General features: G+C 47.9%; 1 protein-coding gene across 1 annotated transcript in view; it reads left to right on the plus strand.

The window, feature by feature from the left end:
- The first annotated feature begins 754 nt into the window (after window positions 1-754).
- The window catches only part of SNTA1 (syntrophin alpha 1), a 67930-nt gene continuing 56180 nt past the window's right edge, over window positions 755-12504 (plus strand). The window contains exons 1-2 of the mRNA XM_079979540.1: window positions 755-1116; window positions 5085-5270. Of these exons, the coding sequence (XP_079835666.1) occupies window positions 843-1116; window positions 5085-5270 (460 nt within the window). The 5' untranslated portion in view covers window positions 755-842. The remainder of the gene's footprint in view (window positions 1117-5084; window positions 5271-12504) is intronic.

Consider the following 12504-nt stretch of genomic DNA (forward strand, 5'->3'; position numbering starts at 1 on the left):
ATAAACACCCCACAAACAAATCAGATTGAACGCTTTAAAAAAAAGATGGATATAATTTAACCTCCGCATATGCTTTGTGCAAACAAATCAGGATACTTACAGAATAAATTGGTTATCTGAAGGAACCCTCACCAGCATGCCTTTAAAAATAAATAGGTAAAAATCAACAGGTAAAGCCTTTCCCCACATGGAAATGCAAAACTGGGGGAGATGTTACCTGCTGAATTTCATCCTACCAGGCAGCTACAATGCTGGGGCCCTGCACAGTGATGCAGTCAGGTGATTGTAGATTCCAGTCTTAAAGGGTCTTAAGGTTAGATGCTTTAGATCCAAGGTTAAATCCCTTAGATTTAGTCACATATTTCAAAGGGCCAGCCCTGCTCCGTTTAGGGCTCTGCACTGATCCGAAAACCCTAATGTGGCGGTTTCCTGGGCAGCAGCGGAGGCTGAATTGCAGCTGATGCCCGTTATATCCGGGTCGCCTGAGAAAGCGTGCGGCGGACGGTCAGTTTTCCGAGACGCCCTCTCTCCACGCCGTCTCCTTTGGCCGGGGCGGCTTCCGGGCCTGCGCGAAATGAGTCTGGGGTGTTTCTCCAGACGGGGCGTCGCCAGACAAGCGCCGACGGGCCATGTGCCGGCGGGTCCCTCCCCCCGGGCTTGGAGGGGCGGGTCCGGGGGCGGGTCCGGAGGCGGGGCAGCGGCGGGCGGTGGCTGCTGCTGCTGCTGCTCGCTCGGCTGCCCGTCCGCCCGGCCGGTGGCCTCTCGCTGCGCGTCCCGGCTCCACTCCAGGCAGACAGGCAGGAGGCGGCGGCGGCGGCGGCTAGCCGAGGAATGCGCTGAAGATGGCGGCCGGCCGGAGAGCTCCCAAGAGCGGCTTGCTGGAGCTGCGGGCGCCGGGCGAGCAGTGGCTGCGGGTGCTCGTCACCCTTTCCGACGACTTCTTGAGCGTCAGCCCCAGCAGCAAGGGCGCCGACGAGCCGCTGCAGCCGCCGCCCAGCCCCGTGCAGCTGAATGGCGGCGAGCCGGGCGCCCCTGTCCCGGACTCCCTCGCCAACATCAAGCGCACCGTGCGGATCGTCAAGCAGGACGTCGGAGGGCTCGGCATCAGTATCAAAGGTCAGGGGCGAGGGACGGGACGGGGGCAAGAGCCAAAGGACCCGGTGGCTCGCCAGTTTGAGCAGTTTCGCTTTTCCCGCCCCACTCTTTTCTCGCTCTCAACCTGCTGTGCGCCCCGGGCGCCCGGACAGACTTGGGAACGAACCTGCATATCTCTCCAGAGCCGAGTTTGCCTCCGCCGGCTGCGGGAGTGGCTATTTTTGGGCACTCGGCAGTCGCTTCGCTTCTGCCTTGCCCCTGCGGTGGCGGAGATGACACTGGGCAAACTTGAGCCTTGTGTTCGCCACTTCTGTGCTCTTGCAAACATGTCCTTCGAAGTCAGTTTAAAAGGAAAAAAGCTCCGAGGGATTGGGGCGCATAAGCTTCTGGGGGAAGTCTCCATTTCAGTTCTGATGAAGCGCGGGGTATTAACTGCCACCGCTTTGGGAGCTGCTTAGCTGCCCGGAAGGAATTGGAACGGTGTTAAAGTTGGGAACGTGGTGGTTAGGGACCCCGAGGAGTCTTGCATTCTTCCTGTAGGTCCAATCTCACGAACGTGCTAATTGAACGTTTTCTAAGAATTTTATTGCACAACCAAGTGGAGAAGGCATTCTGTGTTGCTCAGAGTTTGCATGCTTCATTGGGAACGCTGGTTAATTAATAAGTGACTTAAAGAAAAAAGACTCTGTGAATTTGTAGTCTGCTGGACCAACATAGCTATCTGATCCTGATTCCATCAGTAGCAACATTGTAATCAACACAACATAGTATCAACACAAATGTTTCTTCTCAATTTAGATTGTTGCAGAATGCAAACAGAATTGTATTCAGTGTTACTCCTGCTCAGAGCAGATCTGTTGAAATTGATGAACATTTGTGTTAATTTCAATGAGGCTACTCTGTGTAAAACACAGTTGGAGACAACCAATTGATTAGATTTACAAGACATCAGTGCTGCAAAGGCCTTTGACCATATAAGCAACAAAAATTGACTTGGCTGACAAGTGAGCTTCGAATCTCAGCCACTTAGTACTGAATTTAATGTGGTATCTGAAGAGCCACTTCATAGGATGATCAGTTCCCACGCAGAGATGATTTACATGTAGGGTAAAAAAAACCTTTGGGTGTGAAGTGACCCTGGCAGTGCAGTCTTATACATGTTTACCAAGAAGTAAATTCTGTTATGCTCACTGGGACTTACTCCCAGGTAAGTGCGTATAGGATTGAAGAAGAAGAGAAGAGTTTGGATTTGATATCCCGCCTTTCACTGCCCTTCAGGAGTCTCAAAGCGGCTAACATTCTCCTTTCCCTTCCTCCCCCACAACAAACACTCTGTGAGGTGAGTGGGGCTGAGAGACTTCAAAGAGGTGTGACTGGCCCAAGGTCACCCAGCAGCTGCATGTGGGGGAGCGGAGACGCGAACCCGGTCCCCCAGATTACGAGTCCACCTCTCTTAACCACTACACCACACTGGCAGCCTGAATGACCTGAAAACTGTGTAGATTAACTTTGTGGCTGTATAAAATTCCAACTTTCTATAATGGGACTGCTCAGTGCTCAGGTGTGCACTTTGGCTTCAGAAACTTTCAACACCCATGTGTGTGCTTTACACACACATTATGAACAGTCCCATCAAACGGAAGAGGTCAGTTGTCTGATAATACCAAGCAAACTGTCCACTACTTACTCGCAACTACACAAGCTCAGCTTTGTATATGCAATATTCTCTTACTAGTTATTAGTTAGGAATCTAATAACATCTAGGGGAGAGGGTCCCCTACCCCACCTTACCCCACTGGCTAGATCTAATAACATCTAGCCAGAAGGTCCCCTACCTCACCTTAAGGACTGGGTAATGTTCTCTGCAACCCTAGAAATGCCACGCAAGTGGAAATTCTGGGAGGCCTGAAGTTAGTTCTGGCGGCATTTTTAGCGTAACATGTGCCGTGTGAGTTGATGCAAAGCTTTGTCCTCCATCACATACAGCTGCCTTGTCAACCCTAGCCTCTAATAAGGATTTGGGCTGCAAATGTGAACACCCTTACTTTGGACTATGCCCCCTTGTATCTCAGTGGGACTTAACTCTTAAGTAGATGTGTACAGGATTGCACCGTCAAACACGTAAGGCTAGATCCTGGAAAACCTCTTGTATGATAAATGATGGTGTGAAAATTGAAACTGCAGAGAGATCTAGAAACTGAGACATTTGCCATATACATTTTTTATTTCTTAGTTGTGTATTTACTGGTAGAATGCATGCCTGCAGTTGGGCTAGATGGAAGCATACTTTTGCATCAGAAAAGTAGGCTATGTTCTCACTTACTTTTTAGTCTAGGGAGTTCATTTCTTGTAGGTCTAGAAAGCAGGACAGGGATACTTTTACAAATCAAATATGCATTCCAGTCACTGGAATTATAAATGTCAAAAATTCAAGTATCACTTGTCAAAAGTGCCAGAGATGTAACAAAGGAAATTAGCATGATAGATGATTCCGTGAGTAATGGGAGATCCATGGGGGCATAAACTTGAAGATTCAGGACCCTTTGTTTGACCTTCAGAATTGGGGGAGACAACACCTCTTGTGGAGAAAGCAGGTCTCCGGTTTTTTTCCTGCAATGGCAATTGTATAAGAAGGAGATTTATGACTACATCCATTAGTAAAATTTTTATTTGGCCTTTAAGTAGCAATGTAAGGTGGAGGAGTCGACACTATTCAGGCTCATGCATCTGATGAAGTAGGCTCCAATCTCAAAGATTTATATGCTGCAGTATATCTGTTTGTCTTTAGGGTGCAACAATGCATTTTGTTTTTGTTGCAACCAATGAATGCAGCTGCTGCTCTGAAATCCATTTAGCAGCATTAAATGACTTGAAGATCATGCAGGTTGAACTTCATGACTGCATGAGATCTACTAATCTGGATTTCTTGGCAGTGTGGTTGCTTAATTCACAGGTGTCCTCAATTATTATGTTGATCCTTTCAATTAAGAGCTAAAATAGAGTATTCGTGTAATATTTAGACATGCATTTATATCTTTTAGATTAACTTGTGGACCCCATTGTTAAATTACGTTATGCATGTAAAATTAGCATACTATCTTTCTGTCTGTGGGGAGTTTTCGAAACATGTAATACCCTTGACTATTGGAGTTTGACCATTGACTCAAAGCGTGTGTTCCTTCAGATATTATTGGATTCAGCATAGTCAAAGATGCTGGAAGTTGGAGTCCAGCAACAGCTGAAGAGCCACAGGTTTTCCACCCTGCTCTTAAAGAGCTACCATTCTGTTTAGCTGGTACAGGGTAGTGACTCTGAGCAATATTCAAGTGCATTATTCTTGAGCTTCATGTCCACAGGACACTCTTCAAACTTTTAAAATGTTTTTTTAAAAAATTGCAAATAAAAATCAGCATTTTTTCCACTGAAGCCAGTGGCTGCTAGGGTTGATTCATTGGCCCCTAATGTCTTAGGAGAGGGGTTATTTTTGAATATAAATCTCTGGAATAAATGCATAATTCATTTATATGTTGCTCACAGCTTGGTACATTTGATTGCTGCAAACTACAGGGCACCTGTATGCAGCTGTTGCTGATCCATTGATCTATAAACATACTAATATAATTGTAGAATTGGTCCATGGGGCACAGTCTAGAGTGATAATCTTATAAAATACTGTGCAATATGGCATCTCTTAAAACGAAGCAAAAAACTGCACAGGTAACTTCTATCTTCTTTCCTTTTACTAGTGTACCAGTTGGGGGGTATGGAAGCCTTGCGCACTGAATATTTTGTTAAGCCATGTGTTGCTCCTTTCTACAGCAGGACTGGGAACCTGTGGCATTCTGGATGTTGCTGGGCTCCCATCAGCCCCAGCTGCAATGGCCAGTGGTTAGGGATGACGGAGAATGCATAGGCTCTTCACTCCTCATCTTCATATTCTTTGAAATGCAACACCTGACTTGTTTTCCTTTTTTTGCTTTTACTTCAAGGTGGCCGGGAAAACAAAATGCCCATTCTGATTTCCAAGATTTTTAAGGGGCTGGCTGCAGATCAGACGGAGGCCCTGTTTGTAGGAGATGCCATCCTTTCTGTCAACGGTGGTGACCTCTCTGATGCGACACATGATGAGGCAGTGCAAGCATTGAAGAAGACTGGCAAGGAAGTGGTCTTGGAAGGTAAGCAGGCTGTATTGCGGATGGGCTGAGATGTTGAGGATCCATGCCCTTTTCACTTCTGAACTTTTACCAACAGAATCCTTGTTTCACTCTGTTCCTGTGCAGTGCACAGGTGAATAATCTTCCCAGTGATGCTCCCCAGGTTTACTGAAGCAAGGGCCAACCTGGAGGATGTGTGGTGGTGACTAATATTTTAAGATAGTTTAAATTAATAGAATGCTGGGGCAAAACAAGTGCTCTATACTACTTGCAATCACGCTAGCACATTTCTGTTCTGTGCCAGGAATGGGGAATCTCTTTCAGCCTGAGGGCCACATTCGCTTGTCGACAAGTGTCTGGGGTCCATATTCCAGAGGCAGAAAGGATGCAGAGCAATGGATGTGACTTTCGGACCTTTGAACAGGAGTCTGTATTTCAGCTAAGGAAAAGTCTGAGCTTTCTGTACACACTGCCACACATCTCTCCATCCAGACATTCAAGAGGCATTTTCCCCCATTCAGTAACATGCAGTGATACCTTGGTTCTCAAACTTAATCTGTTCCAGAAGTCCATTCCAAAACCAAGGCGCTCTTTCCCATAGAAAGTACTTCAGAATGGATTAATCCGTTCCAGACTTTTAAAAACAACCCCTAAAACAGCAATTGAACATGAATTTTACTATCTAACGAGACCATTGATCCATAAAATGAAAGCAATAATCGATGTACTGTACTGTCAAATAAATAAGACAGTATTGTAGATGATAAAAAAATTAAATTAATTTTTTTTCTTACCTGCACTGATAGTAGTCATTGTTTGGATGGGGGGCTTTTATACATTTCCCCAACTGGGTTCCACACAGTCACAAAAACAAATTAACCGAAAAAGACTCAAAAATGCAAAATAAATAGCAAAAACAAAAGCTTCAGATACAGTGGTACCTTGGTTCTCAAACTTAACCCATTCCGGAAGTCTGTTTGACTTCTGAAATGTTCAAAAACCAAAGTGTGGCTTCTGATTGGTGCAGGCGCCCAGGAAACAAAAGCCGATAACTACATCAGATGTTCGGCTTCTGAAAAACGTTTGAAAACCGGAACACTTCCGGGTTTTTGGTGTTTGGGAACCAAGGCATTTGAGAACCAAGTTACCACTGTATTCCAGGTAGAAGCACTTGAACATGGCTGGTGAGAGGGGCAGAATCCCAAGGCCTGGATGGAGACTCCTGCAAAAATGGACCTGGTCCCCAGTCCTGAAGTTTCCCACTCCTGTCCTATTCTGTGGCTCGTTTCCTGGCTATGCCAATATGCTTTGCAGAGATACCAGCTGTGTTGGAACACGGAGGCACCTGGGAGAATCGTCTTCTCTGGCAGCTTGCCAAGAGCCTTAGGAACAGACCTAATCTGCCTGCAGATTGCAATACTGGTCCCAGATAAAAACACACGAATGTGCCAGCCTATCTGCTCACACTAGAAATTCGTGCTTTTATCTCCCTTAACAGATTAATTGCAGGTGCTTGCTCTGTCATTCTCTCCCCGCCCTTCATTCTCTACAAAAAAAATCTGCCGACTCAACATCTTTGTGAGGAAAAAGTGCAACTCTAGGCTATGTCTCTTAAGCCAACTTAAGGTGCAGCTTTTGTTAACTGCCGAAATCCAGATTTAGCTCTGGAGTCACTTGACAACAGCAGATATGTATTTCTCGTCTCATTTTAGTGAGAGTTTGAATCCTGATGCCACTCTCTAGCTCTGTAACAGTACAAATCATTGTAGATAGCATAGCTGGTTGTCCTAAGAGGAGTGAATGGCTACAGTAAAGCGCTTCTATCTCTTTGAACATAGGACAAGATCCCAAGTAGAACCGAGATTACTTTTATGTAGAAACATATTGAAAATCATGGTCTTAGCTGCTGTCCTGAGCTTTGAAGTAATCAGAAGATTAATCTTCTAGTTAGTAACTTGATGGGGTTTGATTGTCCGGTAATGAAAGAATATATTGTAGCATCTCTGTTCTGGACATCTGGAGTTTTATTGATTGGAGAATCTGTAATCTGTAACAGTAAAGAGGTGAAGGAGAGACCCTTCTGAATCTGTGTTTTTTCCAGATGTATTAGTCTGTCTTTTCTATCGACCAGGAGGATAAGTCTGGCACTAGCTTCATTTCTGCAAAGTCCTCTTGTTACCTGAGGAAACCCAAACAGGTTATAGATCATGTTCAGCAGAGATGTGAATTGCCACAAACAGTTGCAAATATCTGAAAAATGAAATCACTGGCTCAAATATATGGGTCTGCTGCCATTTCCCTCTCCCCTCCTTGTGTATTCCACATGCCCTTCCTTCTATTTATCACTTGAAATAAATTTTGGCCAGGTTCACCTGTCACACTGAGCCAAACCATGACTTAGCACAAACATTCCTTGGTTGTTTCATTGTTGCGCCAAGCTGAGCTAAGCTATAGTTTGGCATGGCATGTTGTCTGAACCTGGGCTTGTGGTTTAGCTCTCTCCACGCTGGCCACAAGCTGTAACTAAGGTTCATTCTTTGACTTGTGGTTAGTATAGAGAGAGGTAAACCACAAGCCCACGGTCAGACAATACGATAAGCCAAACCATGGCTTAGTTCAGTTTGATGCAGCAACAGAACAACAATCAAGCGGCGGCCACAACCTCCTCCCTATTTAACCCCTGCACTTGTATGCTTGCCCTAAACCATAGTTTGGCTTAGCATAATATCCAAACCTTTGTTTAGTTGTCAGATACAGTGGTACCTCGGGTTAAGAACTTAATTCGTTCCGGAGGTCCGTTCTTAACCTGAAACTGTTCTTAACCTGAGGTACCACTTTAGCTAACTGCTGCACAGCCGCCACACAATTTCTGTTCTCATCCTGAAGCAAAGTTCTTAACCTGAGGTATTATTTCTGGGTTAGTGGAGTCTGTAACCTGAAGCGTCTGTAACCTGAAGAGTCTGTAACCCGAGGTACCACTGTATCTGGAAAAAGTCTATGACAAGCCTGAATGCAATCAAACAGGGGAAGCACAAGCATTCTTAAGAACGACCATCTTTAAGGATGTTATTTATTTGTTTGTTACATTTATGTGCCACCTTTCCTCCAAGGAGGTCAAGGCGGAATACATGGTTTCCCCCCTCCTCATTTAATCCCCACATCAACCCTGCAAGGCAGGTTGGGCTAAGTGGCAGTGACAGGCCCAAAATCACCCTGTGAGCTTCATGGCCCAGTGTGCGTTTGAACCCTGGTCTCCCAGGTCCCAGTCTGACACACTAGCCACTGCACGACACTGGTTTTTCATGGAGGATAAGGCTACCTGTGGCTACTAACTCTCATAGTGATGTTCTGCCTCCAGTGCCAGAGGCAATATGCTTCTGAATACCAGTTGCTGGAAATCACAGGAGAGGAGAGTGCTGTTTCCCTCAAGACCCACTTGCAGGCTTCCCATAGGCATCTGGTTGGCCACTGTGAGAAGAAGATGCTCGAATAGATGGTCCATTGGCTTGATCCTGTGGGGCTCTTCTTATGGTCTTCTCTCTACTGGATGGGTCTGATGTCAGTTGTAGACCAAACAATTAATGTACACTAGATTGGGGAAGGATGATATAGAATAGTCGGCTCACTCATCGTTGCTGCCCCTGCAGTTGTGGACCTGAGGTTTAGAAATTGTGGCCAGCTTCAAATCATGTTTTTGAAAAGCCAACTTTCCATCGTGTATAGCTTTAGGGTGGTCTTTGGTACTCATCCTACTCAAGGGGAGACCCACTGAAGTCAATGGACATGGCAAACTTAGGTTTCTTTGTTTGTTTCAGTAGGTCAACTCTTGAGTTGCAATTAGTTCATTTCCACCCTAAGGTTTGTAGAGAGAGGGGAAAGCCTTTTACTAACTTAAAGAATCGTGTTGCTTGCCATAACAGCTCTCAATATTTAATAATAATAATAATAATAAATTTTATTTATATCCTGCCCTCCCCAGCCGAAGCCGGGCTCAGGGCGGCTAACAACACTAAAACAGTATGACATTATAAAACATTATAAAAATGAATTAAAATCAAAATTGATGGCAACCATAAACTAAAGTTTTGTAAAGATTGCCAGAGGAGGGGGTCAGGCTGCGCCCTGACCAAATGCCAGGTGGAACAGCTCTGTCTTGCAGGCCCTGCGGAAAGATGTCAAGTCCTGCAGGGCCCTTGTCTCTTGTGACAGAGCGTTCCACCAGGTTGGAGCCGCAGCCGAAAAAGCCCTGGCTCTAGTTGAGGCCAGCCTAACCTCTCTGAGGCCTGGGACCCTCAAGGTGTTTTCGTTTGAAGATCGTAAGTTCCTCTGTGGGGCATACCAGGAGAGGCGGTCCCGTAGGTACGAGGGCCCTAGGCCGTATAGGGCTTTGAAGGTTAAAACCAGCACCTTAAACCTGATCCTGTACTCCACCGGGAGCCAGTGCAGCTGGTATAGCACCGGATGAATGTGATCTCTAAGCGAAGACCCCGTAAGGAGTCTCGCTGCGGCATTCTGCACCCGCTGGAGTTTCTGGGTCAGTCTCAAGGGCATCCCCACGTAGAGCGAGTTACAATAATCCAGTCTGGAGGTGACCGTCGCGTGGAACACAGTGGCTAGGTCAGGGCGAGAGAGGTAAGGAGCCAACTGCTTAGCTTGGCGGAGATGAAAAAATGCCGCCTTTGTTATAGCTGCAATCTGCGCCTCCATGGAGAGGGAGGTATCGAAGATTACACCCAAACTCTTAACGGACGGTGCTGGCACTAATTGCACCCCCGCAAGAGATGGGAGTTGCCCCCTCAGTCCCATGTCGTCCCGTCCCAGCCAGAGGACCTCTGTCTTCGAAGGATTTAACTTCAAGCGGCTCCCACGTAACCATCCAGCCACAGCCTCCAAGCATCTGATCAGTGTGTCTGGGGCCGAGTCCGGGTGGCCGTCCATCAACAAATAGAGTTGGGTGTCATCAGCATACTGATGGCAGCCCAGCCCAAAACTCTGGACAAGCTGGGCGAGGGGGCGCATAAAGATGTTAAAAAGCATCGGGGAGAGTATTGCACCCTGAGGCACACCACACACCAAGGAGTGGCGGGATGACAATTCCCCCCCAAGCGCCACCCTCTGTCCCCGACCAGAGAGAAACGAGCGCAGCCATTGAAGGACTGTGCCCTGGATCCCCACGTCGGCAAGGCGGTGGTCCAGGAGTTCGTGATCGACCATGTCGAAGGCTGCTGACAGGTCTAGAAGAATCAGCAGCCCCGACCCGCCTCGATCCAGCTGCCTGCGGAGATCATCTGTTAGGGCGACCAGAGCCGTCTCGGTCCCATGACCAGCGCGGAAGCCGAACTGGAATGGATCCAGAGCTGATGTTTCATCCAGAAACCTACCAAGCTGTTCAGCAACCGCTCTCTCAATCACCTTACCCAGGAATGGAAGATTCGAAACCGGGCGGTAATTGGATAGATCTAAGGGATCTAATGATGTTTTCTTTAAGAGCGGGCGCACCACTGCCTCCTTCAGTTCCCCTGGGAATGTCCCGGTGCCAAGGGACAGATTGATGATATCCCCCAGGGGGGCCCGCACCTCGTCTGGACACGCTCTAATCAGCCAGGACGGGCACGGGTCGAGAGGACAGGTGGTGGGCTTTCCAGCTCGGAGGAGTCTGTCTACATCAGCTGGGGATATCCAGTCAAAGTGGTCCAATACTGAACCCGAGGACAGTCGAGGGGCCTCCAGTTCCTTTATTGTATCCAAATTGGCAGGGAGGTCATGGCGGAGCAACAAGACCTTCTCCGCAAAAAAGCTCGCAAATGCCTCACAGCTGTGTGTCAGATTGTTATTTAAATTTGGCTGTCCTTCGAGGGACGTTAAAGACCGAATTATACTAAATAATTGCGCCGGGCGAGAGCTAGCGGATGCAATGGAGGCCGAGAAGTAGGACTTTTTAGCGGCCTTCACTGCCATCTCGTAGGTTTTCATAAAAACCCTATAAGATGTTCTTGAAGCTCCGTCACGGGCACCCCGCCATACTCGCTCTAGCCGTCTTAGGTCCCGCTTCATTTTCCGGAGCTCCTCGGTAAACCAGGGAGCCCGGTTTCTGCGGGGTCGCAGAGGGCGCTTAGGTGCGATCTCATTGATGGCTGCCAGGAGCTGGGTATTCCAGGCCTCAACAAGCTCAGTCAATGAGTCGCCAGGGGGAGAAAGGTCCCGCAAGGCTTGACGGAATCTATCAGGGTCCATCAGCCTCTGCGGGCGAGCCCAAATTGGCTCGCCACCCAAGCAGGGTGGGGGTGGAACGTCAATCCTGGCTTTCAGAGCATAGTGATCAGACCATGGCACCTTCATCGAAGGAAACATGATCACATCTATACCGACGCCAAAGATCAAATCCAGTGTGTGGCCTGCTTGATGTGTGGGGCCCGAAACAAACTGGGAGAGCCCTAGTGTCGCCATGGAAGACACCAAGTCCAGAGCCTGTGAGGAGGGAGTGGCATCAGCATGGATGTTGAAGTCCCCCAATACCAATAGGTTAGGGAACTCCAAGGCCCAGCCGGCCACCGCCTCCAGCAGGCCTGACAGGGTGGCTGCTGGTGCGCTAGGTGGCCGGTACACCAGCCAGACAGCCAAGCTCACCTCGGAGCCCCACCCTAGGCCAAAACATTCAATGCCGGGGATCGATGGCGATGGTAGAGCCCTGAAAGAACAATCTTCCCGGATTAATAATGCCACCCCTCCCCCCCGGCCCACAGTCCGCGACTGGTGAAGGACGGAGAAACCCGGGGGCGCCATCTCTCGTAAGGTAACAGTATCCCCTTCGCGCACCCAGGTCTCAGTCACACATGCCAGGTCAACCCCCTGCGAGGTGAAGAAATCTCGCAGGGTGGCGGTTTTGTTGCCTATAGACCTGGCATTGCACAACACCAGTGACGGAGGTGAGTAATCCTTGCTCACCCTACCCTCGTCTCTCGGGATGGGGCGCAGATTGGAAGGGGTACGAGCATATCCGTATCTCGATCCCCTTCGCCTATGACATCTGCCCCCACCGCCATACCTCCCTCGCCCCTCCACAGTAGGAATCCCAAGCCTCATACTTGCCTCCATTTACAGAATATAAAAGCAAACAAACAAAAACAATTACACGAAAACAAAACCAATCCCCACCCCACTCCCCAACCACCCCACCCCAACCCAAAATAAATCAAAACAAAATAAAAGTACATGGATAAAAACCACCGCTTATGGTGGTACAACAAAGCAAAAA

The sequence above is a fragment of the Podarcis cretensis genome, assembly GCF_951804945.1.
Source record: "Podarcis cretensis genome assembly, chromosome: 6".
NCBI classification, from domain to species: domain Eukaryota; kingdom Metazoa; phylum Chordata; class Lepidosauria; order Squamata; family Lacertidae; genus Podarcis; species Podarcis cretensis.